The following is a 26,157-nucleotide window of genomic DNA, read 5'->3' as shown; positions in this document are numbered from 1 at the left end:
GATGCCCCTAAATAATTATTTGGTGTCAAACAGCAGCTAGCGCAAAAACATTTAAGTTACACATTCGTAACCATCTTTTGAATTTCTTTTTGTTCTCCTTAGTGCGGGATTTCATCGACAAGCTGCTACCGCGTCATGGTGAAGATTCCGTAGCAGTGACAACTCTCGGAGAACTTGATAATTCCACCCAACATTCTATCGCAAAGGGTGCGTTACCCATGTGTTGAATATATTCAGCAGTGCACACTTTCCATAACTACGGCCATTTTTCCATCACTTATATCTTGGGACATGACCACGTACAGCCTTATCTTACTTAATAGAACCAGTAACCTGAAAATGGGCCGCCATTAAAATAAAGTGTTTGCTGTTTCTCACAAACTCATAGATATGTACATGGATGCGTTCAGAGATGAACAAACGTCAACACCACGCTTTGAGGTGAAGTATCAGGTTGTACTTCAAACCTCTTCATGAAGTACCATAGGCACGTACGTGCAATTTTTTCCTAATCCGGGGATGAATTGAGCGGCACTGGGATTTGATGTTGGGAAAGGTTGAGGGTCGCCGGAGAAGGGGTAGGCAGCGAACGCGATGGTTAGATGGCATCCTCGAGGCACTGCAGATGAAGTTATGTGATGTTAGGAAGATAGTGAGAGACCGGAAAGCGTGGCGTGACATGGTCAATAGGGTCACGAAGAGTCGGACACGACTGAACGACTGAACTGAACTGAACTGAACTGGGATTCGAAATGCGGCCCACATGCACGCGATGATAATTTTTCACTTCTGCGCCCTCACTGCCTCTCCACCCATGATGTTTAATGAACTCTTAAGCCCGCAGTGTGTGTCATGATGGAGCATGATCTGGCAACGTGGCATTAGTACTATTAACAGGTTCTGTAGCCGCTGCTGGTCACTACCGTACGGTTGCTGGGAACGTGTGTTATAGTTCTATTTCAATATGACTGCTTTTTGCAGGCGGATGGGCAAGGCTTATCGGAAATTACACGGACAAAACGTACGGCCCCTCAGACGCTATCATCGTGCTGCAAAACACGACGGAACTGATGATACTGCTCGCGGGAAACGGTACCTTGGGCCGTAACGACGCGCGTCTACTCCTGTCCTGGAGACTAGTGCACCAGCTCCTACCGCTCGCCAGCAGTCGCATCATGATTCGGACTCACGAGCCCTTTCAGAAGAAGTGCTTCGAGACCGTGTACGGAGTCATGGAGATGGCACTCATGAACACTTACCTGCGTTACTGTAAGAAAAAAAGCACTTCGTTATGCAATACCTTTCTTAGACAACCGACAGTACCCTAAATAATAATATCTTTGCGTTCATTGTAACGCTGTTTTTCTGAATTTTCATTTCCTGCTCGAAAACCTTCGCGTACTTTAGTATCATGAAATATTGATAAGACACCATTGCAAGCTTTCCAACAGGTCAGTAGCATCTGCGTACTTTAAGCGCTGTTTCTTACGAGTTTGCAATTTTTACTTATATGAAGTGCGCTTAGCATTGCTATCTACAGCCCGTGCCGTACAGCCACGGTTTGAGCACTGCCAACAAACTATCCTGAATGCTGGTACCAACTAACTAGTTGACAAGAATGTAACTCACTGCGAGATACATTACACTCTATCTCAATCACGATGGAATGCAGAGGCGACTGTCTGACGCTGCGGAGTCTACTGCCAGTATAAAGTGGTTGTATAAGGCATATGGGATTACAGGCTCTGAACAGAGCATTCGCGAAAATCTATTTCAATCGAACCTTAATGCAAACTCGCTCTACATGATCTATTTCCCGAGTTTAGCGCTGGAGCCTCTTGCGCATGCTGAAATCACGTTTTCAACATGGCGGCTCGCTTCGAAGCAGGATTAGAGTGCAATCTAGCAAGGGGTCTCGCTTAGCAGTCAACTCATAGTTGTTACTGGAACGTTTGACATGTTCATTGGTCGTAAATGGTGCATCCAGCATTAATTTGGCCTCACATAATGTACAGCAGCAATTATGAGTGTCAGATTGCATTTATTTTTGTTTTAGGCGATGATTTTCCTCTCCCAGGCATAAAGAAGAAAGTCTCTTCGGTGGTAAAAATGCTTGAAGTGCAGAAAATCACATGGCGTCAAAATGCCGATGTTGCTAAAGCCCATCTATTTTCGAGTCAATGGGGCTTTAGAGGTTTCCATCGCGGCTTCATTTGCGTACGGTGAACTAAAAGCGTGGATTACGCTGACGAACAACGTAACGTGAATAAGACTTACGAAAGTTTTTCCAAGGTTTAATGCGTCGACAGGATCTATTTACACTCCTTTAGAACCACATCTGCAGACGACACGGCGCTTACAAACACGCTCAACGAACCCTCGTGATTGGCTGAACAGGGCTCGTAGCTTCCACACTGCTGCAAGGAAGTGATGAGATAGATTACAGAAAGTTAGAAATAGGTCGTCGAGCCCTATTTGACCTCTCTGCTCTCCTTCTCTCTCGTTCACCATTGCAAATTAGCAGAATACCGTGCTCTCTTGTGGCAGGCTAAGTCTTCGTGAAGTGTCATCTGGCTTCCTTGGGCCGACAAACCAGCGCAGTGCCCGCAGAATAATTTACGGCAGTTTTTGCCTCTCAAATGTATTATACCACTGCATTTTGTTTGTACAGTATAGCAACCTCACCGAAATACTTAAATCTGACATGCGAATATTATATTTAAAGAGTGATATATGAATCTGTGTACGATTTCCCAGGTGTAGAAATCTTCGTTCGCCCAGCCCACGGTTCTGACCATGGCACAAAATGGGCCCCATACTAATGATTGCCTCCCCCCTTTGCTCCCCTTTTCTATTGTATGTTCCTGCAGAAAGATAGTATATGTACACCCAGGTAAAAAAAAAAAAACAGTGGCAGGGTCATGTCAAAATACGATAAAATATTCTGTAGTTCTATCCCAACGTGAGTCTTTTTCTGTGTTCTGTAGTACCTTTCTGGAGGTTTGTACATTTTTGTGTAGTGCTTTTCTTTAGTGCGTTGTTCTGCAGCAAGTGTTCTGTTTAAAAACACAATATTTGGATGATCCAGCAAAAAGTTATCTTGTAACATCATGTTTACTGTCAAAAACAACACAGAACTTGTTTTGCAACAACTGAAAATTTTCTGTAGCTTTTTTTTCCTATATGCAGAGTGGGACCGCTACTACTGCCGACCAATAATAAATAAGAAAACGCATAGTATTCAGTCTAATCAGATAGATTCTAGCCGTGAACTTGTCCGCCTTCTTGTTGCGGGCACAGTAAGGTTCCAGATGAACAGCGCACGCCTCCGGTGTATAGCACGTCTTCGCACAAGACGAACTTCAAGCTAAATATTTGCCGTTTATTTTAAGTAGCAACACGACGCGTTTGGTCGCTGGGTTAAGAATTGGCTCTTGCTGTAGATTAACTTGCATGGGATGGAATCATTCGAATATAGGGAATGGGAATAGATGATTTCAACTGATTGTCTTTACGATTTCACAAGAGCAGTCCTGATACATCTTTTTTTTTTTAACAAAACTGATATTTTCCGCCCTGCCTTGAAAATAAGAAAATTTCGGGATGCTTGGTTGCAGACATATTCAGCCGACATATTCAGACATATGCCTAGCTGTCCGTCGGTGTCTCTTACAACAATTAACGCTGTTTTAGACGATCGCGACTTCCTTACCTTTCCGCAACAGCTAGGCATAGCGGAAGAGGTTTAGTTATACAGAAGCAGGCACGCTCTACCGTGCCAACATTTAAACTTGCCTGGCATCTCCACTAGTTGTTGCCGCACTAACAATCTTTGCCCTGGTTATTAGCAAACAGTGCATATGCTGAGCTTCGAAACTTCAGTGTTTCCATTTCCATCGATTTATTCGTGGCTTTTGTTAATCTGAAGATTTCTGCAGCGTAACGGTTAGGGAGCACCGTACTTTCCAATGAACGTCCTAGTGGCTCCGGCAGGGCTTTCTGTTGGCCTAGTTGCTAAAACGTTCTCGGTTGAAAGGGTGCCAGTACGACCGCACATGAAGGTCCACACACACGCACAATAACAGAAGGAAATAACATAGTTCACTCCTAATGAAAAATATATTTAAGAATGGCGGAATGTTCAGCGGACCCTTTCGCTGTCTTTTGCGTGAACCAACTCCCCCGACAGTCCCGCCTTCTGAAGTTCCCATTCCTATAGAGCAGTGTTCACTATTTCTTTTTCTCCTGTGTGCCTGCGTGTTTTCTTCGCTTGCTGCCGTATGGTACCTTTTCACTTGGGGGAATATTAAATGTCCAAGACAACTGGACCTATCAGCATGAATTTTTAAAGTTAGACGAATTATAGAGTTTAACTTTTGCCCTGTGGCGGTTTGCAAACAGTTCAAACAGTCCCGCCCTATTCTTGCATTCGTTTATAGAATAAGGACCTTGTACAAACCTCAACTGCGGTACCCAGGGATGCGGGATCTAATCCTGGCCGTGGCGGCCACTTTTTGATGCAGGCGAAAAGTAAGGGCGCCCGGGTGCTGTGCGATGTCTGTGCAGGTTAAAGAACACCAGATGGTGGAAATTTCCTGAGCCTTCCCTCCGACGTTTTTTATAGCCGGAGTCGCTTTATGGCGTTAAAACACCCTAAACAAACCAACCTATCATAAAAATCGTTTCCTTTTACGAGAAAACAGTCGCCATAAAGCGTTACCGTCGTCCCGTTATTATATATTTGCTCTCAACATCAGTGAAGCTGAAGTCATTGTATTTTACATATGTGTCGGCGCCAGAACCGACCACAAGAATCGCTGCTTCGATCCATGCCATCAAAAGTGGCCACGTGATGCAGCTACCAGGAACAGTTCGCTTCTGTGTCGTGACTAGCCAGTCTTTTCTTCCATTTCTGGTCAGCCTACGCAGTTTCATGAACTCCTCCTCATGCGCCAAATGAACTTTGCTGCTGAGTTGATGTATACCCTTCCGATGCGATGCACAGTCATGAGATAAACAAACGTGAGGGTGGGAGTGTGTGAATCATAGAATCAAACCTTTATTTGACGATGAGTAATGGCCGCTTTCAGAAACGCAGTGGAAAAGAAAGTGTGTTCCTCAGTTTGCCACAAGAAGGCACTGTGGGAGAATGGTACCACTTCGGTGCGAGACACATATGCTTGTACAGTTAGATTAAAGCCACCTCTCGACACTGGGAGGCCATGCCAAGACAAGTCAACTAATCTGAAAAAAAGTAAACATCAAACACTTCACGCCGCTCAGGAAGAAAGAGACATTCGCGGATTGTTCACGAAGCCAGTACTTGCTTAGACTTGTCCCACTATGCGCCTAGCAAAAATATGAATAACCCAAATACTGGTTGGGCTATAGCCCTGAAGCTAGTCCTTTAGCACTCCAGGTTTGTACTTAGTTGCCTCATAGCACCCCGGCACTGTGTCGATGAGAACGTCCGGCACTATATATATATATATATATATATATATATATATATATATATATATATATATATATATATATATATATATATATATATATATATATAATCAGGAACTTTGAAACCGTTGAGGTCTAAGTGAAATCAAGTTGAATATCACTTATTAGGCACCTTCCCTGATTTAAAATGAAGCCAGTTTCAATCAAATGACTAAGCAGTTGCTTTCGATAAAAAATTTCTTTCCCTGTGTGTCAACGTTTGATCTCCTAGAAGACACCACTTTTTCTTTGGTTCGCTCCAGCGGTACCCCAAACTGCAGTCCATAAAGCGTCTGAAATGGCACATCGCGTGAGGAGTGCCCTCACTGATAAGATAGAGAGCACAGACTGGATCGAAGGCTTTGTGAAGCGTATCAGCCTGGAGAAAGCCTCTTACATGCGTTTCGTGATCGCCTACCCGTCGAACGTCGCCAACACCGCTCAGATGGAAGTCTTCTTCGGTAAGCTGCCGACAACTTCTCTACTGGGTCATTTGATCGGCTGGTTCGGTCACTAATTTATTAATGCGGAAGCAATAATTAGTTACGTGGTATCAGACGTGTCTGCAAAATTTGGCACCGGGACAAGTGACATCATTAGTGAGCCATGGCACAAGGAGTGCTTTATGATCAACAAGTCATTTGTCGTATGACATGAAAGTGTTGAGTGATGTAATTCATGAGACAAAGTGTTGAGTGATGTAATTCATGAGACAAGAGTCACGATGCATGTGAGTCATGAGACGAAAAAGTGCGGAGTCATGCTATGTAGGTAAGTAGATGTAGAAAGGCGTCGACTAGGAGCCACCAACGTGACGCCAACGCTAATACTTTTGCCCTGTCCCAATGCAGTTTCTAAAATATGCTTAAGTTTTTCGTTCAACTAGCCGAACATGAGAAGAATATCTGTCTATTGAAGTGAAATATTGTTGCGTGTCCACGGACATTATGTCGTGTTCAGCGTGGATGCATCATCATCGGCTATCATTCGCAATAGAAGTCTTTGAAAAAAAAAATCGCAGTGAATTGAACGGAACGTCCGCTGCAGAACTCGCTTAGTTTACGTGATCCGTCCGCCTTAATGGTGATGATCGTGACAAAGATGATGATCATTGGCAATGATCACGATGATCTCAATGATGGGTTATACGTTGTCTACAGGGCCGCAAAAAAGCGTGTACTTTCAAATGTAACCACCCTGCATTAATTTTTCAGTTGCGCAGAAATAAATTAGCTGCATACAACTTGGCTGTTTGCGTTATAGTTTGAACTGCACGTAGAGAACGATCCAGCACGCATGTTTGCTATTTTAGGGAGGTTCAAAACTGTGGAGACATCTTGCGATTGCTCTCCACAAGCCCTATACAGAACCAAGTTCAGAATTAGGCAATAACTTCGCGAAATTCTGATACAATCTCACCACTAGATCTTGGAAGATTTAATGGTTTACTTTCCGAAACAAGTGGTTGGCAGACACGATATACCTCAAGAGTGGAAGAGCTTATTCCTTGTGTTCCTGCTTCCCAAAAACGTGCATCAGGAGCATCGCCACGATAAAAGAGTGGCGACGCATAAGAAAATGAACGAGTGCTATTCAAGAGGAGAAAGAACCTTCGCGGATGCTGTGGGGATTTTAGAACGGATATCAACTCTCTCAGTGGTACCCCAAATGCAGGTCGCTTTCAGTTTCTAATGGGGAAACAAATGCTATAGAGGAAGCAGTAATAAATCTATCCGCGATAGTGATAGCCGCAACTGACTCCGCGTCAAAATACGTTGTTACAGATTACCAGGTGAATTACAGAAACCATATTCCTGGCAGAATTACGCCACTAGCCTGCAAACTTTTGAGTTATGTAGGACTTCAGCTGTGTTGGAGGAGCTTATATGGGCACCAAGTCGCCAGGGAGTTCAAGGAAACGAGTGTGCACATGTTTCGGCCTGACGTTTTCTTCCCCGTAACCCTTCTGTGCCGTCCCTTGCTGATTCAGGCTGCTCGATCCTCTCCGTTAACAACATATTCAGATACTACAACACTCCCGAGGCCAGCTAAGTCATTGAAGCATAAGAGTGTCGGATTCGAAGGCTGCAAACTGTGTTATTTAATAATCCAGCTGGGCTTCACGGCATTGAGCCCGACTCCTTTTCGGCGCAATTCAAGTTTTTGGCCAGAAGGCATACTTAATACTATATGATATAAGCTTGTCGTCAAAATACCAGTGATGGAAAAATAAATCAGTCAATGTGGGAGTGCTGGGAGGAGGCGCTGTCCAGCTGGGAACTTGAAGAACACGAGGTACAAAGAGCCCTGACGGATAGAGCAAGGGCAGCGGCTTTACTAACGGTATCCCGGACTATGGACCTAATCAGCCTTCCCTTAACCAAAGTCGTTGCGGCTGTCAATAAATGTTTTCATCATTATCATCATAATTTGCATTGTATAACTTGCATCATGCTCAGGAGTTCACATACACCATTTCAGGCCAAAAATAACGCCCTCTCAAGAGTATTTTGTCCCAAAAGGATCAATGAACGTAAAAGTCAAATATAAGCATAAATGATTTTCATTGAATCAAACGAATGTTTCATCACTCGTCTACGAAGATAGTAAAAAAACTATGGTTGTGCACTAAAGTCTTCTTAGGCGCAGAAATACGAAAAGGTTGCGAGTTGCTTGCCCAGCTTCTTTATGATTTCTGTTTCATTGCTCCATACCGCTACTTAGTTGCCGTTTGTAATGGTCGAAATTAGTCGAAGTCAAATTTTAGGGGTCAAGGAATCAAATTTCTCAATTTAAAGTTGCACCGATGGGTCAGTGATTCGTTCCGCCACCGGACAACCATGAGTCCGCATCGTGCGACAGAAGCCCTTATGTGGACCTCATACTGTGAACCAAGGAGGTGCTCCACCAAGCAAAGGTAGAGAAGCCGCCTCGTGTCACCAGGCGGAACATCACCTAGCTAATATATCAATCAGGACAGCAACATCGTTCAACTAGAAAAGGGGGGTCGTTCTGCTGTCGTAAAAGAGCTCGGCCTACGTGCTCTGCTTTCGCCACTTAATTACGAAGGGGTTTCGCCTTATTAACAACCAAATGAAAAGTGTGTTCCGTCTCCACCGACCGACGCAGCCGACTTTCCGGACGCTCGCACAGACTCGTTCTTCTCTACTTGGCTCTCGGCCCACCGCTTGCTGACACAGCGTCTCTTCAAGAACAGCGAGATAGAGAACATCACGATTGGCATGGCCAACGCCTGGTACCAACCGCTCCAGAACATGTTGACAATACCGGCCGGCATCATGCAACCGCCGATATTCTTTGGCGACGGAACCGCAGCGCTTAATTACGGAGGTCTTGGTCAGGTGAGATGTTTCACGCAGGTTATACGTGACTGGGGTAATACAGGAGAGGGAGAGGATTGGGCATACTGGGCAGAGAATTGACCTGACGGGAACTTGGGCAACTGAACTGGAGAAATGGCGTTGGTGTTAGTGTAACCCACAAAATAGAACACTGATGGTCACGAGAGCACTAGTATGCACGTCACAGGAAGGCAAGCGAAGCAGGGAGCAGCAGATTTAGGTAGGGAGCCGAGGTAGGTAAGCATGCGGGAATGGAGTAGCCGCACCGAGTACTGTAAAGGAAAGACGGGTAATCAATGGGGAGGGAGGGAGTTCATTGACCTGCCGCGGATGTGACCGGGTTTGTGGTGGTGAAGATGAAATCTTCGACTGCAGACTATGAGAACTTGAGTGTCCCCGTGAAAAATGCCGCGCATTCGTAGGCGGGGTTCTGTTCGAAAATCGAGGAATAGTTTTCTGTCTTAATCCTTACGAACATGACCACTACACAAGGGCGTCCCGCGTAAAAAGGCAGAGAGTGCCTATACTGCATGCGAACGGGCTCTCCTATATTTGAAGAATTGAAACATCAAAGAGGTAAGCTCACAAAATGGTCATTTATAATTAGTGTAAGCACTTAATTTGTCCATATTTCGACAAACGGAACGGATCGTTTCCAGAACTTGTTAAACGTACCGCGAGAAATAAAATGTAAGACATGCGGACCACACGATTAAATGCCGTACTTCTCGAAGTATTCTCTTTCAAGCGTTTGCAGTGCAGTCTTCAGTTCATCTTCAACCTTCATGCGTTCATAAGAGGACATGGCTCTATGATTTTTGAACAAAACTACTAACTTCATTTGAGCAATAAGCTGACTGGGACAGACCCCAACATTACTAGACTAGTAATGTTGGTGGACACAGTGCAGCGATCAGTGGCGCCTTTCGGTACTCAGAAAAAAAAAATCATGATTGCTTTATTTATAGCTAAGCGCGTTTTAGCCTCTGAAAGTAGAAGTGCTTTTGTAATTAACCTTAACTAAGACTAACACGATTAGTTAGGTTTAGAAAGACGGCCCCACCTCCCTCTAATGTGCATTCAGACTCTATTTCCTAACCTGTGCTTCATACAAGTTTGGCCTAAATAGCTTTGACCGGGGCATTGGTTTTACACCCTTGGTAGTTATGATCACTTTTAGCAAGAAGAGTGGAATTGAAAAGCTAGGCGCTCGTGGGCTGTGCGATGCCAGTGCACGTTAAAGAACCCCAGGTGGTCAAAATTCCTGGAGCCCTCCACTATCGCGTCTCTAATAGCCTGAGTCGCTTTGGGACGTTAAACCCCAAAACCAAACCAAACCAAACAATTGTAAAGTCATATTATAACCACGTATAGCAAGGCTATGTTTGGTTATTGTCATAGCAGCACTGCGTTAGGCAGACAGAAATCGGAATCTGTGAATGGGCGTAATCCATTGTGCTAGGCAAGAGGTGCTTTTGCACTGAGAGAGTATGTGCATGGGTCAAGCGCTTAGCATGAACGTATAGACCGGGAAGGCTGTTGTTGTGGCTGTAGGAAGAAATAAAATGAACGGGCCTGCTACTGGCTCTGTAGCTGAACCACCTCCGCTGCCTCGTGCGGACAGAAGAGAAAATAAGGAAAGAAAACGAAGAGGGAGAGAAAGACACGCGCCACAACAGCCGTCGTCCACCACCGAAGCAGTGGCGGGTGCAATGACGGCCTACAACAGATAAAAACCGGTGACAGGCTAGCCTCCATCGCAAGCGGCGGTGACCTATCTGTCCTAGCCCCATCAGGGCCAGGATCAGCCACGCTTCACCACCTCCCCTGGGAAGGCTGTTCGCGCGCATCAACTTAGCTAATTATTTCCAGGCTCCTGGAACGAAATTCCGTGCGCGAGAGTTGTGCGCGAGATCTGTGCGCGAGATCTTTCATAATCCGCGAGATGTGCTCTTGTCTAGCGTCCCAGCCTCTGCACTATACACTTGAAAGCGCACCAAGGAATGCCAAGTTGGTTGGTTGGTTGCACAACTTTTATTTCCATCGGAGTCTACTCAGTAAAATCCACCCCACTACTTATGAAAATAAATGCCCACTATGCGGAGAACCCCCTACACTCTACCATGCTACATGGGCCTGTCAAAAAACACAGGTAGCACCAATAAACACCACACCAACACCGGAGCAGTGGGAGGCTGGGCTGTCCTGCTCGACGCCTGACGACCAGCTCAAGCTGATTGACAGAGCGCGCAAGACGGCAAAGGCCACTGGGGCCCTGGACTGAGGGCCCCACCAACGCCGGGAGAATTCCCTTTGTGTAAATAAAGTTTTTCGTTCATTCATTCCATCGGAAATGGGCGCCCTCTTCCCCACCTTCGGCACGTGTGCCGGGGAAGGCGGGGAGTCGTGCGCCCGCGGATTAGCGCCTGGCAAGTAGCCCTTGGCTTGTTGCGGCCTCTTCCGCCAGATGGACGGTGCGGTGCTGGATCGCAGGGTCCGCGCTTCGCAGCAAGGTATCCCAGGCTACTCTACTTGTATTTTTGTCCTATCCCTGGAGATTGCGGGCACTCCCAAATTTTGCGGTCGAGGGTTCCTCTCGCCCTCCACTGTTCGCACAGATCATTATCCCTAAGGTCTGGCAGCGCGTGAAACGCCCAGACCGGGTTCATGAACGTATTAGTTTGTAGCCACCTCCATGCGACAGCTTCTCTATTATTGGTGTGGGCTCCGCGTTTCGAGCACCTGCTACAAGGGAAAACACCCGGATACGTCGACTGCGACACACGGACAAGAACCGTGAGTGTACAAGGCACCTTTCAAGACCTTATTTACGCAAATCAGAGCTCGGGAGACCGAGCTCCGACTGTCTAAATCCGTTCCGGTTGGCGTAACTTAACCTGTTGCCAGACTATGCTACCAGTGTTTCCACCAAATTTGACGGCCAAACACTCCCACAATTTTGACGGGCACAGTGTGGCTGTTTCCACTCCGTCCACCGCTCCCTCACTCACTTCCTCGGAACTTTCCTCCTCGCAATCCCACGCTTACAATACCGCGCTTGCCGCTGCAAAATAATCGCCGCGCTCGCTCACGCGCGCTCGCTATGACCGTTGGCGTCTGCGAATTTCGACTACGCGTGCTGTGAAACCTAGCCTAACCTAACCTTACCTAACCAAACCTAACCTAACCTAACGTAACCTAAACTAACCTAACCTACTCTAACGTAACCTAACCTAACCTAACCTAACCTAACCTAACCTAACCTATCCTAACGTAACCTAACCTAACGTAACCTAACCTAACCTAATCTGACGTAACCTAACCTAACCTAACGTAACGTAACCCTAACCTAATCTTGGGAGTGTTTGGCCGTCAAATTTGGTGGAAACACTGGTAGCATAGTCTGGCAACAGGTTAAGTTACGCCAACCGGAACGAAGCCCCCTTGCTTACCCGAACGCCAGGCTTAGTGCGGCGCGAGCGCCGCGGCGGCAGTCATGAAGTACGCCGTAGTTGGGACGAACGCTTCCCCAGCCGAATTCGAAACACCAGATTGGAAGACAATTGCTTCTTACCGTACCAAGAACCCCAAAGCTGAGTCATTAACACCTCAGAAGAAAAATGAGCAATCCGAGAAACCGAAGGCGAAACCTCTCCCTCCGCTACATCCCAAGAAACCGCTACCCCGACTCCCGGAGAAGGACTATAAAATCATCTACAGACCAACGGGTGGCGTAGACATCACGCGCTACACCGAAAAATCTATCAGACAAGCGATCGCAACAGCGAGTGGCGTCACCGCGTCCGCGGCCGAAAACGACCAATCTAGAACCAACTCTGCAAAAAATGTGATCACCATATCGACGCCGGTGCAGGCAAACGCACTATAGTCGAGCAAATCAAAATAGAAGGCAAATACATTGTTATGACGCCGTATATCGCCCCTCCGGACAGGGCCCTGCAGGGCATTATCTATAGGACTTACGATGGCGAAACGCACCAAGAAATGATGACCGAATTCCGAAAAAGAAACCCTGACATCGTTCAAGCACGCACCATGGGAAGAACATCAAAGTCCCTCCTGCTTCACTTCGACGCGGACGAACTCCCAGATAGCATCGTCTACTTCGGAGTCCTGTACCCAGTTTACCCCTTCATTCCTAAAGTAGAGGCGTGCACAAACTGCAGAAGAGTCGGCCACAGAAGAGACGTATGTCCGGAGCCACCGCAACAACGGTGCCCGTACTGCGGCAACCAACACCTGAAAGAAGAAGTCTGCGACCCGGTCTGCATTATCTGCGGAGGAGGGCACATCACAGGCGATAACAGCTGCAAGAAGCGATTTCAACGACACCAAACGAAAAAGTCGGAGCACCAATCAAGACCCAAGTCACGGACATGTGACGACCCAACATCTACCGAAAGGAAGGACCGCTCGAGCACCTTCCCGTCCTTGGACAGCGGACGCAGCAGCAGCCGTAGCGGACGGAGCAGCGGCGGCGGACGCAACGGAAGCAGCAGCAATGGAGGAGGCGCCAGCACTAGCAGCCGGACTCAGAGCCCCTGGCCGAAACAGGTGAGCTGGGCAGGAGTGGCCTCTCATGGGAAGGGGATGGAGCTGCAGACATTACAGTCTAAACTAGATCAGGCACTCCACCACATTCAAATTCTGACGGATCGAATCAAACACTTGGAGGAGGAAAATAGTAAACTAAAAGCACCCGCCATATCTAAGGACCCACCTCTGAAACCACTCCCATTGCCGGAAGTCACAGAAATGGAAAATACTGTGACCGCCTCAGTCGAAACCCCAGTAAGCGTAGTTAGCAAGGAAGAAACACCTCGGAAACAACGAGCAGTAAGCTGACGTAAGAAATACCTCAGTGGAGGATAGTCCCAAAACTCGAACAAAAAGTGGAGGAGCACAGCCAGAAACTCGATAGTCTAACCCAAAGAGTCGATAATTTAACACAAAGACTCGAACAACACATACAGGATGTAAATCACAAGTTCGGAGTAATTGACACCGTTTTACAGGAAATTTTACACCGGCTTCCCCCTTCAGCTCAAGGGGCGCCAATCGATCTATCCCAGCAAAATGGCCAATCCTAAAACCGTAACAATTTGGCAGTGGAACTGCAGGTCTATGCGCAAAAAAAAAAAAAAAAAAACAAATCTGCAGTTGCACGTTTAATCGCAATCCGAAAAACCTGACGTTATAGCGATTCAAGAATCCAGAATGTCTCGACTAAAACTGCCAGTGTACCGGGCGGTTCTGCCATGTCACATCAAAGAACAGCCTTTAACCACTACGTTGGTACACAGAAATCTTACCGTGGTTAACCACGAGATTGAAAACGTAGAGCTCGATTGTATAATTATTGAAATTCTGCCTAGCAGAAGAAACTCCTCTTCTTTGTTCGTACTAAACGCATACAGCCCCCACAGGGCACCGGCTGGACCAGCGGAAGCCGCTATACTCAAAACCCTCCAAATCGCAGGCCGAAACCCAAACCTAATTGTGGGCGACTTCAACGCTCAACACGCGCAATAGGGACACGCAACCATATCCAGGAAAGGAACGGCCCTAATGGATTTTATCCAGCAAAGAGGGCTCACCCAATACACGCACCCCATGCAACCTACTAGGATAGGCAACAGCGTGACCAGGGACACGTGCCCGGACCTTACGATGGGCAAAAATCTCCCAGACTTAAGCTGGAGCAACACCAGACAAAATCTGGGAAGTGACCATTATATCATAATGTCTAAAATCACCATTGCCAATCTCAAACTCCAACCCAGAAAAAACAACATCACCGACTGGGACAAACTTAGGACTATCCGCGACCAAATAACGAACCAATCATAGACTTAGAACACTGGACACAGACCCTCCTATCGGATGTGGAAAAGGCCACTAAGGAACTAGTACATGACTTAGGCGTAAATACGGTTGACAGCCGACTTACGCACATGTGGGAGGCAAGACAGAGCCTAAAAAAAAGATGGCTTAAGCAAAACTATAACAAAAAGTTTAGAAACAGGATCGTCACACTCACGAAAGAAATTCAACACCACACCGCAGAACTAGCGAGACAGCAGTGGAACCATATCTGTGAAAATGTGAATGGCAATCTAGGCACGAGGAAGACGTGGAATCTTCTGCGGCATCTCCTTGATCCGGAATCCAACAAAGCTACCACTCAAAAGGAAATCACCAAAATTTTAAACATAGACCCAGGCACGGATCAAGATATTGTAGACATGCTACAGCAGAAATACTTCTGCACAACCCGTGAGACGAAGTCCCTGCCCGATTATAAAGGAGAGCCAAACTCCATCCTGGATGCTGACATAACAATGGCAGAAATAAGAGCAGCCCTCTTTAAGGTACGTACAACATCCGCCCCAGGAGAGGACGGCATTAACAATAAGACACTCAGAAATCTAGACAACGCTTCTATCACAGCCCTCGCGGACTTTGCGAACGAGTGTTGGAGGGAGGGAAATCTCCCAGCGTCTTGGAAACATGCCATCATTAAATTCATCCCAAAACCTGGCAAAAAGCTAGAGCTCAAAAACCTCAGACCTATTTCGCTCACTTCTTGCATAGGAAAACTGATAGAGCACGTCATACTAGACAGACTCCAGTCCCACATGCAAAAAGAGAATTTATATCCAAACACTATGGTCGGCTTTAGACCACATTTATCAACACAAGATACGGTGCTAAGACTAGCAAACGAAGTCCTATCTCATGAGCAAGAAAGGAGTACCAGGGCAATCCTAACCCTAGATTTAACCAAAGCCTTTGATAATGTTAAACACAAAGCAATCCTAGAATCTCTTTCACTGCTGAATGTAGGCGCAAGAACGTTTAACTACATCAAGGACTTCCTCTCCGATAGGACGGCTAGAATTCAAATTGGCCCTATCAAATCCGACACCTTCACTTTAGGAGATAGAGGAACTCCGCAAGGATCGGTCCTCTCCCCCTTTTTATTCAATATAACCCTAATCAAAATGGCACACGAACTCGCAAGAATCCCAGACCTAGAACACTCTTTGTACGCGGACGATATCACCCTTTGGACCACCAAGGGGAGTATTGGCACGATACAAGATACGCTACAACAAGCGGTAGGCGTAGTCGCAGAGGAGGCGCAAGCCGCGGGACTCGCGTGTTCCCCCCAGAAATCTGAATTACTCATTCTACACCCAAAGCGTCAAAGAAAGAATAAAGCGCCTGCGATCAAAATCTACGCTGAAGGTGCAGCCATCCAAGAAGTGGAAACACTAAGAATCTTGGGAATGCTCATACAGTCAAACCAAAAAAACGACACACTAATTAAGAAACTGAAAAACACCGTCAACAAAATTTCCCTCCTCCTCAGACGAATCGCGAATAGGCGTGGAGGAGTTAAAGAAGCTGAGACCAGGAAACTAGTAGAAGTCTTCGTTCTTAGCAGAGTTATCTACTCTACACCATACGTCACCCTCACAGTTAGAGAAAGAGACGACCTGGATTCACTAATTAGGCAGTCCTATAAAATTGCGCTTAACCTCCCTCGTCATACCCCAAATGAAACACTACTAAAGTTAGGAATTCATAACACCTTAGCGGAAATGATGGAAGCACACCTCACCGCACAATACGAACGATTATCAAGCACTGAAACGGGACGTTTCATCCTAAAAAAAGCAGGAATACAATATGAAGGGACCCGGGCCCACACTTTGCCGATTCCAAGACATGTGCGCGAGCAATTAATAGTCCGTCCTCTGCCTAAAAACATGCATCCAGAATACGATACGGACAGAAGGGCTAGGGCACAAAAATTACAAGAAAGATTTTCAGTACAGAAAGACACGGCGCACGTGGACGTGGCAGAACATGCCTACAGAGATGCCTTTTCCCTGGCAGTTGTCGATCATCGAGGTTCTCCCCTCGCATCGGCGACAATCAATAAAACAAAATTTCCGGAGGAGGCCGAAGAGGCTGCCATAGCTTTAGTCATTACCTCCACCACTGCCAAATACATCATTAGCGACTCTAAAACCGCAATTCGAAATTTTGCAAAAAGAAGGGCCCACTCCGCAGCCATCAAAATCCTACAAAAAATTTCCCATACCCGCCTTATCACATTTATCTGGGTCCCTGCCTATTCGGACCATCCTGGGAACGAGGCAGCACACCAATTTGCCCGAGGATTCGTAGTTAACCGGTAGGTGCGCTGCCCTGAGCTCAGGTCGGCCAGGGAGCGGATGACAACCTACAAAGAAATTACTACCCACTTCAAGAAAGAAAGACAAATCTTCCCAGAACCACATTGATCTCTAAGTAAAACACAACAAGTCACCTGGCGGCAGTTTCAAACAGACACTTTCTTTAATCCGTACATGTACTCCATATGGTTCCCAGAGCAGTTAAGCCCTGTCTGTTCTCTCTGTGGTCATCAAAAGGCAGACACACCACACATCCTATACTCATGTAATCAAGACAAGCCATCACAGAGTTTGCAGCTCCCTACCCAATCTCAGTGGGAGGCCGCGCTGCTCAGCTCCGACCCGGAGGTTCAACTCCGAGTCACGGAGCGGGCTGAAGAGGTCGCCGAATGACATCGTCGGTCTGCCACCTGGCGTCCGGCCTAGAAGAGGAGCCCACCGCGGGGACAGGAACGTCAACCCACCCCGCGCCTACGACCTCTTCTTTAAATAAAGTTTACCTCCTCCTCCTCTCTATTATTTAGGCTAACATCTGGCGGGGGTACCAGTCTACGTCCCAATTACGAGGAATGCTAAGCGACAGGATCGATGGTGTACCGTCCAAACACACACTTGCCGGGGAAAGTCTGACAGATACTGCACCTCCCTTTTCTTGTAAACCAATTATAATTATATGTAGCACTGCAACGAACGCCGATAAGAGGGAAACAATGAGGAACAAATGATAGGAGAGGAAGGGTAGGCTTTCGTCATTCTCCTCTTAAGAGACATCTAATGACGAATTCGAGTGGGAGAGCAGGCGCACTCGAGAGCCCTTCGAAAGTGCTCTCAGACAAGCGGGCGCCTTCCAGTGGGAGGGCAGGAGTATAATCACTGGCTTCCAATGGTAGAGGAGAAGGGCTTTTCCTTTGCTGAGAGCACTCGAGTGCACTCCCGGCTGCTCCTTCATCCAAAGCGAGAGTAGAGGAAGTCACATGGCATAGAGTGTCATACCCGCGCCATTTTTTTTCTTCTCGACGCAGCACGTAGCTGAGTTGAGCTTAACGGCGCTAAGCCTAAAACGGCCGACCGGGCCCACGGCGTCCCTACCGGGGGATCGTTTGCCGCTCGGGGTCGTGCGAAAGCTGTGAATCATGGATATTGTGGAAGGAACCACGATTACACTGGAGGAATTTTCGGAACCAAGACAATGGTTCACGAGCGAAGGAGGAAGGTACGTGCCGCTAGAGAAGAGCGGGCAGAAAACTGCGAAACAGCGAGCCAAGGAAAAGCAAGCACGCAGGAAAATGGCGGCCAAGTCGATCGAGCGTCAGCAGACGCGCATTCCAGATGGCGCCGAGAAAGTTGTTCTCCGACCTCGTGGAGGCCTACTTAGGCTTACCAAATATGGAACAGCACATCTCACTGACATCATCAAAATGTCGGCGGGGATCAATCCACGCGAAGAGAAGGAAGATATAATAATTCCAAATATGAAGCAGCCCTCCGTTCTGGTCATCACTACAAGTGCGGAGAGGAAGCTGAACTACGTGAGCGTGAAACACCTCATGTTCGACGGTGAAAAAGTGGACACTTCTACCTACGTGGCCACCCCCGAGCACTGCGGCAAGGGAGTCATCCACGGAGTTCCGCTCGGATATTCTGTTGAAGAAATTCTATACCGCCTAGATCGCAAGGACAACCCCGAGATTCGAGGCGTCCGCAGGCTGGGCAAAGATTCCAAGTCGATCTTCATTCTCTTCAAGGAGAAAGAAGTGCCAAGATGGATTTATCTCAACGGGACGCCGCACAGGTGCCAGCTGTACCGCAAAAAATACGAAGTATGCGTCGCCTGTGGCCGACTCGGTCATCGCGAGGACGTGTGCCCGGATCCGACGAACGTCAAGTGCCGTGGCTGCGGCCTCGAGAACCCGTCAAGAGAAGACAAATGTGAACCAACATGCCAGCTCTGCGGCAAAGGCCATGCCCTAGGAGACCCCAAGTGTCGAGAACTTTTCCGCACTCCCTACGAAGTGAAGAAGCGACATTGGGAGAAGATGGAACATGCAGCGACGACTGGTGGGGGACATCAGAGTCGAAAAAGCGAACCGAAAGTAAAAGAAGACTTCGAATTCCGCGAGGACTCTTTCCCGATTCTGGAAACGAAACAAGGCAGACCACCGCCGCCGCCCAGAGACCACTCCGATTCTTGTGCCAGGAGCCAGTCCAGGGGACGCTCAAGCTCAAGGGATACTGCCAACGCATGGAGACGAGGTAGGAGCAAGGAACGTACGGGTGTGAGTTTTGCGGGCAAGGTCTCCCAGGAAAATAATCACAGGGGTAAACGAGACGAGGAAATTGAGAAATTAAAGCAAATGATCGAAAACTTAACGGGGATAGTCGAATCGCAGCGTTCCGAGATCCAAAACTTAAAGAAATCACAGAGGCAGGCAACACCTCCGCAACAACCCATTAGACAAACGACCTCCCAAGCGGTACGTCAACAGCCGCAGGGACAGGATAAGATGGTCACAGAGGCGTCCCTCCCACCACCGGTGAAACGCAAAATTCAAGACACCGACCCTATTCAGGCTATGGAGAAAAGGATGGAAAATTTGGAAAGGTTAGATGCCAAGATGAGTGAATTTATGAATCATATCAACATCCAAATTCAAGCTGTCCTCGGGGCAGTTCAGAAACAGGCCGAGGAATGCCAAAGGTTAAGGAATGAGATGGCCGCCATAAACGGGTGGCAACAAAATATAGAACAGGTCGTCTCGCAACTGCAAAATGGCCAGGCGCGCAAATGAAAATCAAATCTGGCAGTGGAACTGTCGCGGCTTCCGGCGCAAGCGGCCGATTCTGCAACAGTACCTTTTGCTATTAGATGAGACTCCATTGGCAATTGCTCTCCAAGAAACCGGGGGCCCGCAAAATTGTCGGGATATCAGGCATTTCATAGTGGCAGGGGAGAGAAATCCTCGGTCACAACACTCGTGAAAAGAAACATTGCAGCCATTGAACACGATCTAGAGTCGAGAGAGATCGAGAACGTGTTTGTAGAAGTTTTAACCGGAAAACAGAAAGACCCTAGTCTATTCATTCTAAATTTATACAGCTCACCCAGGCAAAGGAAGGTGAGGTTCAGAGCTCTGCTTCGCAAGGCCCTCAAAATTTCAAACAACCAGCCACTGTTGATAGTGGGGGACTTTGATGCACATCACCAGGAATGGGGGTACCCGCACCAGTGCCCAAAAGGTAGACAGCTGTGGGAGGATACGCATGACCTATGGCTCACTTTGCGCACGGACCCCGACAGCCCAACGAGGGTGGCAATAGCGTCAGTAAGGATACATCCCCAGACCTAACATTCTCGAAAAACGTAAAAGGTCTAGAATGGCATAATTCGGATCAAAATTTTGGCAGCGACCACTACATAATTGTCTCCACACTGAGGAAAGGCGTTAAAACACGCCGGGCTCGCGCGCCGGCCGTCGTTGAGTGGGATGAATTTAGAGATATCAGGAGGGCTCAGGAACTAGAGCCCATCAGAAGCATCGAGGAATGGGCGACGGCGCTCAAATCAGACGTTAGAGAGGCAACAAAATTGCTCGAAGGTGATAACGCCCCGGAGATTGCGGACAGCCGTCTTCTGCATATGTGGGAAGCTAAGCAGAGCATGGAGCGTCGTCTCAAAAAGCAGAAATGGAACCGCAACCTCAGAAGAAGGATTGCGCGACATAATAAGGAAATCGAAGACTATACTTTCAAATTATGCGAACAAAATTGGGACAACAAGTGTGACGAAATGGAGGGGAGCATGAACCTCTCCAAGACGTGTAGCTTCCTCCGGCACTTGTTGGACCCAGACAACTCGAAGACGCAATCTGGTATAAGATTGGCAAAAGTGAGGCACGCTTTCGAAGGGAACGATGATGATTTCATGAACAAATTAATTGAGACGTATGTGAGAGAAACTTCACGAACTCCACTTCCTGACTATGGTGGAGCGCCTAACGAGGCGCTGGACGCCCCCATCACAGAAGCGGAAGTGAGGGCGGAGATTGTAAGACTTAAAACGAAGTCGGCTCCAGGCCCTGACGGAGTAACGAACAAAATGCTCAGGAACCTAGATGATGGCTCCATTAGGTATCTAACGGAGTATATGCAGGAATGTTGGGAAAAAGGCGAGCTCCCACAACAGTGGAAGACGGCAAGCATTATTTTAATACCGAAACCAGGGAAGCCTCCTCAACTAGCAAATTTACGACCAATTTTCTTAACCTCATGCGTGGGGAAATTGATGGAGCACGTCGTCCAGACCAGACTGATGAGTTTCATGGAGCAGGGCGATCTGTGGCCACATGAGATGGTCGGGTTCCGTCCTCACTTGTGTACGCAGGACGTCATGCTCCAAATCAAACATGACATAATAGACTCAAAGTCTAAAGATGCGAAAGCAATTTCGGGGCTCGACCTCACGAAGGCTTTCGACAACGTAAAACATGAGGCGGTCCTGGAAGGGCTGAACAAGATTAATGTAGGTACCAGGACATATCGGTACATCAGGGACTTTCTGACAGGTAGAACGGCCTGCATGAAGTTCCAGACGCTGGAATCCCCCGCAATAGAGCTAGGGAGTAAGGGTACGCCCCAGGGATCAGTGCTGTCCCCCCTACTCTTTAACGTGGCTATGAGAGAACTCCCCGAGCAATTGGCAAAGCTCGAAGGATTAAAATTTAGTATATATGCGGATGATATCACGCTTTGGGTCAACCGGGGAAGTGATTCGTGCGTCGAAAACCTGCTCCAAGCCGCCACCGACATTATAGTCGATTACGCGGCAGAGAGAGGCCTAGCGTGCTCGCCGCAGAAATCAGAATTGTTTATATACAATCCGAAGCACTTAAGGTGCAAGGCACCGTCGGAGGTCAAAATTAAAGTGGCGGGTAACGAGGTACCAGTAGTCGACCAAATCAGAATCTTGGGCTTGATTCTCCAGTCACACGGACTTAATGGCGAGACCATCAAGAGGCTGGAGAATCACGCGATGCAGACCCTGAGCCTAATTAGGCGGGTTGCCAACAGAGGCCGAGGGTTAAAGGAAAAAAATTTGATGAAACTGATACAGGCCTACATCTTCAGCCGAGTGAGCTACGCAACGCCGTATCTAGACTTGAAAGCGCTGGAAAAAGAAAAAATTGAGTCTCTCATTAGAAAATGCGTAAAAAGAGCGCTGGGACTGCCCATATGCACATCCACAGAGAGATTGATGGCTCTAGGGGTACACAACACATGGGCAGAACTTGCGGAAGCGGTGCGAACCTCTCAAATTGAGAGACTTAACACCACGAAGACAGGAAGAGTCATTTTGACGAAAGTTGGAATAAATCCGGATAGAGGTCCCACGGTCAAGGTGGAGGTAGCTAGAGAAGTCGGACAAAATTTGGTGATTCCCCCGCTGCCAAAAAACATGCACCCAGAATATAACAAAGACAGGAGGAAAAAACGAGCCGAAGCATTAGAAATTAGATTCGGCGAAATGTCGGAACATGAAGTGGCCTATGTAGACGTGGCGGGAGGTGGTGGCAGTTTCACGGTAGCAACGGTCGTCAGCGGCCGGAGCAATCCCGTGACAGCTGCCACTTTGCGCGGGCGGAACATAGAAATAGCCGAGGAAACTGCGATCGCGTTAGCTTGCGTCGGAACGGAAGCGAAGTTTGTCATCAGTGACAGCAAAACTGCCATACAAAATTTTAGCAAGGGCAGGATCTCGCCCTTAGCAGCCAGAATCCTAGGCCAGAAAAAGTTGGATAGGAAAATTCAAATAATTTGGACTCCTGCGCACGAAGCCGTCCCCGGCAACGAGGCGGCCCACAAGCTGGCTCGAGACCTCTACCGCCGAGCCGCTACAGGGTCACTTGATGACCGAGGAAGCGGAGAGCGCTTGCTAAAATATGGGGAGATCACGCAGCACTACAGATTGGATCGTAGACTGGTACCCCCACCAGATCCGAAATTAAACAGCAGACAAGCAGTGGCGTGGAGGCGACTGCAAACTTATACATATCCGCACCCGGTTATGGCGAACCACATGTTCCCTGAGGCTAGGAGTGACAAGTGCAATCTTTGTGGGGCGAGAGGGACCCTCGACCACATAATATGGGAATGCCCGTATTCTCCCAGGAGGACGAACAATATAGGCTGTAGAGACACCTGGGAGACCCTGCTGCGCAGCTCGGACCCTGAGCTCCAGCTCCTACTCGTCCAACTGGCTGAAGAGGCTGTTGGGACCCAAGACCTCCCGGCCTGCCTTTGAGGCGGCGGCACCCGCCCCTTGACCTGCGTGTCGGGGGGTGGGTAGATCACCTTATCTGTTGGACATTAAAGTTTAGTCTATCTATCTATCTTCTCGAGTCGGCGACGCTCAAATGGCGGCTGGAAATCGTCGGCGAGAGAAAAGCATTGCTCAGGTGCTGTATGCATGTTTGAGAGTCGCTGCTTGCTCCGAAAGGGTCAAAGGAGGCTGATCGCCGCGCTGTGAGAACAAAGGCATACAAAACAAGCGGTTCTATACGGACGTTGGCCTCTCGGGTTGCAATGGCCGCCACTGCGGGCAGGCGGAGAATGCCGGGGAGAGAAGTGCGGTCACATGGTCGTGGCGCTCTGCTTTCTACACGCAGAGAACGTTCCCGTGGGAGTGCAGTTGCACCTTTGCTCGGCGTGCTCCTGTATTGCACTGCTCTGTATTTCTCGGCGCCTCTGCTGTCGTCCCCCCAACCGAATGCGCCATAAGAGACCCTTATTTTTTTTTGCTCTCATGGGCCTTTTAGCATATCTCTGCAACCTGTTATTATATGGTTTAGCGAGGTGCTGCAGAGACTATCGATCCAAATTTTGCGGGAATGCCGTTGTAATTTCGACCACCTGGGGATCTTTAACGCGCGCTGACATCGCACAGCACACGGACGAAACGAAGTGGCGTCGGTGTGCTGTGCGATGTCAGGGCACGTTAAAGATCCCGAGGTGGTCGAAATTACTCCGTAGCCCTCTACTACGGCTCCCCTTTCTCTCTTTCCACTTTCACTCCCACCTTCCTCCCTTCCCTTACGGCGCGGTTCAGGTGTCCACAGAGCAAGTGTGACAGATACTGCACCTTTCCCTTCCTGTGAACCAACCAACCGTTGGAAGGGTTGCTTTCTCCAGGAGATAAAACAACTTCAGAGATAAAATTTTGCCACTACGTCGCAGTGAACACTGAAGTCGTGAATCTTTGCAATAATATATATGTGTATTGGAGGAAATCATGAGAAAAAATGCAAACCGAATTGCAGTAGTATATACGATTTGCTTTATTTGCCGAAATACTTTCCACGACTTAGGCAAGTTCAGCTGTGGCACATGACACGCTCGTAGCCTGACTTTCGTTTTATTGTAGGCGCTTTTTTAAGTGTGGTTTGATGCGCATATCCTTGGTTTGGTTTGTAGGGTTTAACGTCCCAAAGTGACTCAGGCTATGAGAGACGCCGTAGTGGAGGACTCTAGAAATTTCGACCCCCTGGGGTTCTTTAACGTGCACTGACATCGCACAGCACACAGGTGCCTTACTTTTCGCCTCCACCGAAAAGCGGCCGCCGAGGTCGGGATTCGATCTCGCGTCCTTGGGAACAGTAGTCGAACGCCGTAACCACTGCGCCACCCCGGTGGGACCGCATATCCTTCAGGTTGTGTGAAGCTTTAGAAAATTTGAGGTTGTGTGAAGCTTTAGTCCGTATAGCAAACTAACTGCGATGCCGACGGCTGCGCAGATCATGGGCCACGAGATCATGCACGGTTACGACGTGGACGGTATCGTACGGGATTACAAGGGACAAACGTGGACTGTCAAAAGATCGAAAACGTTGGACAAATACGCCGCCATGGTACTCTGCCTACGTGAGTCCTACGAGAAGGTGGGGAAACCACTGCGACGCCTTGCTTTTGCAATATTCGTTCGTGCACATAAATGTAGGACAAATTCTGAGAAAGACTTTTTACTTTTTTTTTGTTTCACGTACTGTAACTTCAACCTAAATGTCAATATATTCGCAGCTGCCCCTCGGCACACTTGTAGTTATTTGCTAAATATTCATTTGCAAAAAGAGTCCTATCGCTTTCATGTGGCACAAAACAACATTATGGCCTTTCGGTTACTGCTGTTATGTATAATCGGCCACGAATGGTGGAACTGACAAACTTGAAGCCCTTTTTCATCGGCCGAAAGAAACGGTCTGAGTTCAAGCATGGGGGTTATTGTTTTTTGATACGGACACTACATATTTTTCGGCATTCTGTTATGCTCCGATTTGTACCCATGTCATTTCTTCTACTTAGAGATGGAGAGATGGAATTTATTGTGTACATAACGGCTTGTTTTCACATCAGGGAGCCAAGACCGGTAAAACTCATCATCCTTATCAGCCGGACTATACCCACTGCAGGGTGAAGGCCTCTCCCATATTCATCCAATTTACCCGGTCCTGTGCTAGCTGCATTCACTTGACCCCTGCGAACGTCTTAACCTCATCCGCCTACCTAACTTTTTGCCGCCTCCCGCTACGCTTTCGTTCTCTTGGAATCCATTTTATTACCCCTCTCTTTGAGAAATACATACCCTGCGCATGCCCATTTCTTCTTGATTTCCACTAGAATGTCAGTAACTTCAGTTATGTCTCTGACCCACTCTGCACGCTTCCTACCTCTTAACGTTAGTCCCATTTTTCGTTCCATATCCCTCTGGACATGTCCTCAACTTAAGGAAAACTTTGTTAGTCTCCACGTTTCAGCCCCATAGGGGAGTACAGGTAAGATGAACTGTTGTATACGTTCCTCTTGAGCGATACCGGTAAGCTGCTAGTCATTATCTGCGAGTGCTTGCCGAATGGGCTCCATCCCAATCTTATTCTCCTTGTTATTTCCCTTTCATGGTCCGGACCTGCAGTGAGTACCAGTTCTAAGAAAACATATTCGCCAGCACCATCCAGTGCTTCGCTGCTTAACGTAAACTGCTGTTCCTCCCTGAGGCTGTTGAACATTACCTTAGACTTCTGCATATT

At 47.8% G+C, this 26,157-nt stretch overlaps 1 protein-coding gene across 1 annotated transcript in view; it reads left to right on the top strand.

Moving 5' to 3' along the window:
- The window catches only part of LOC146186350 (neprilysin-1-like), a 69,508-nt gene that overhangs the window by 22,839 nt on the left and 20,512 nt on the right, over window positions 1-26,157 (top strand). The window contains exons 6-8 of the mRNA XM_084608036.1: window positions 982-1,269; window positions 5,775-5,954; window positions 8,623-8,855. Of these exons, the coding sequence (XP_084464162.1) occupies window positions 982-1,269; window positions 5,775-5,954; window positions 8,623-8,855 (701 nt within the window). The remainder of the gene's footprint in view (window positions 1-981; window positions 1,270-5,774; window positions 5,955-8,622; window positions 8,856-26,157) is intronic.

The sequence above is a fragment of the Amblyomma maculatum genome, chromosome 6 (assembly GCF_055883805.1).
Source record: "Amblyomma maculatum isolate TAMU_Amacu chromosome 6, ASM5588380v1, whole genome shotgun sequence".
Lineage (NCBI taxonomy): Eukaryota > Metazoa > Arthropoda > Arachnida > Ixodida > Ixodidae > Amblyomma > Amblyomma maculatum.
This window is presented reverse-complemented; position numbering and strand designations above follow the sequence as displayed.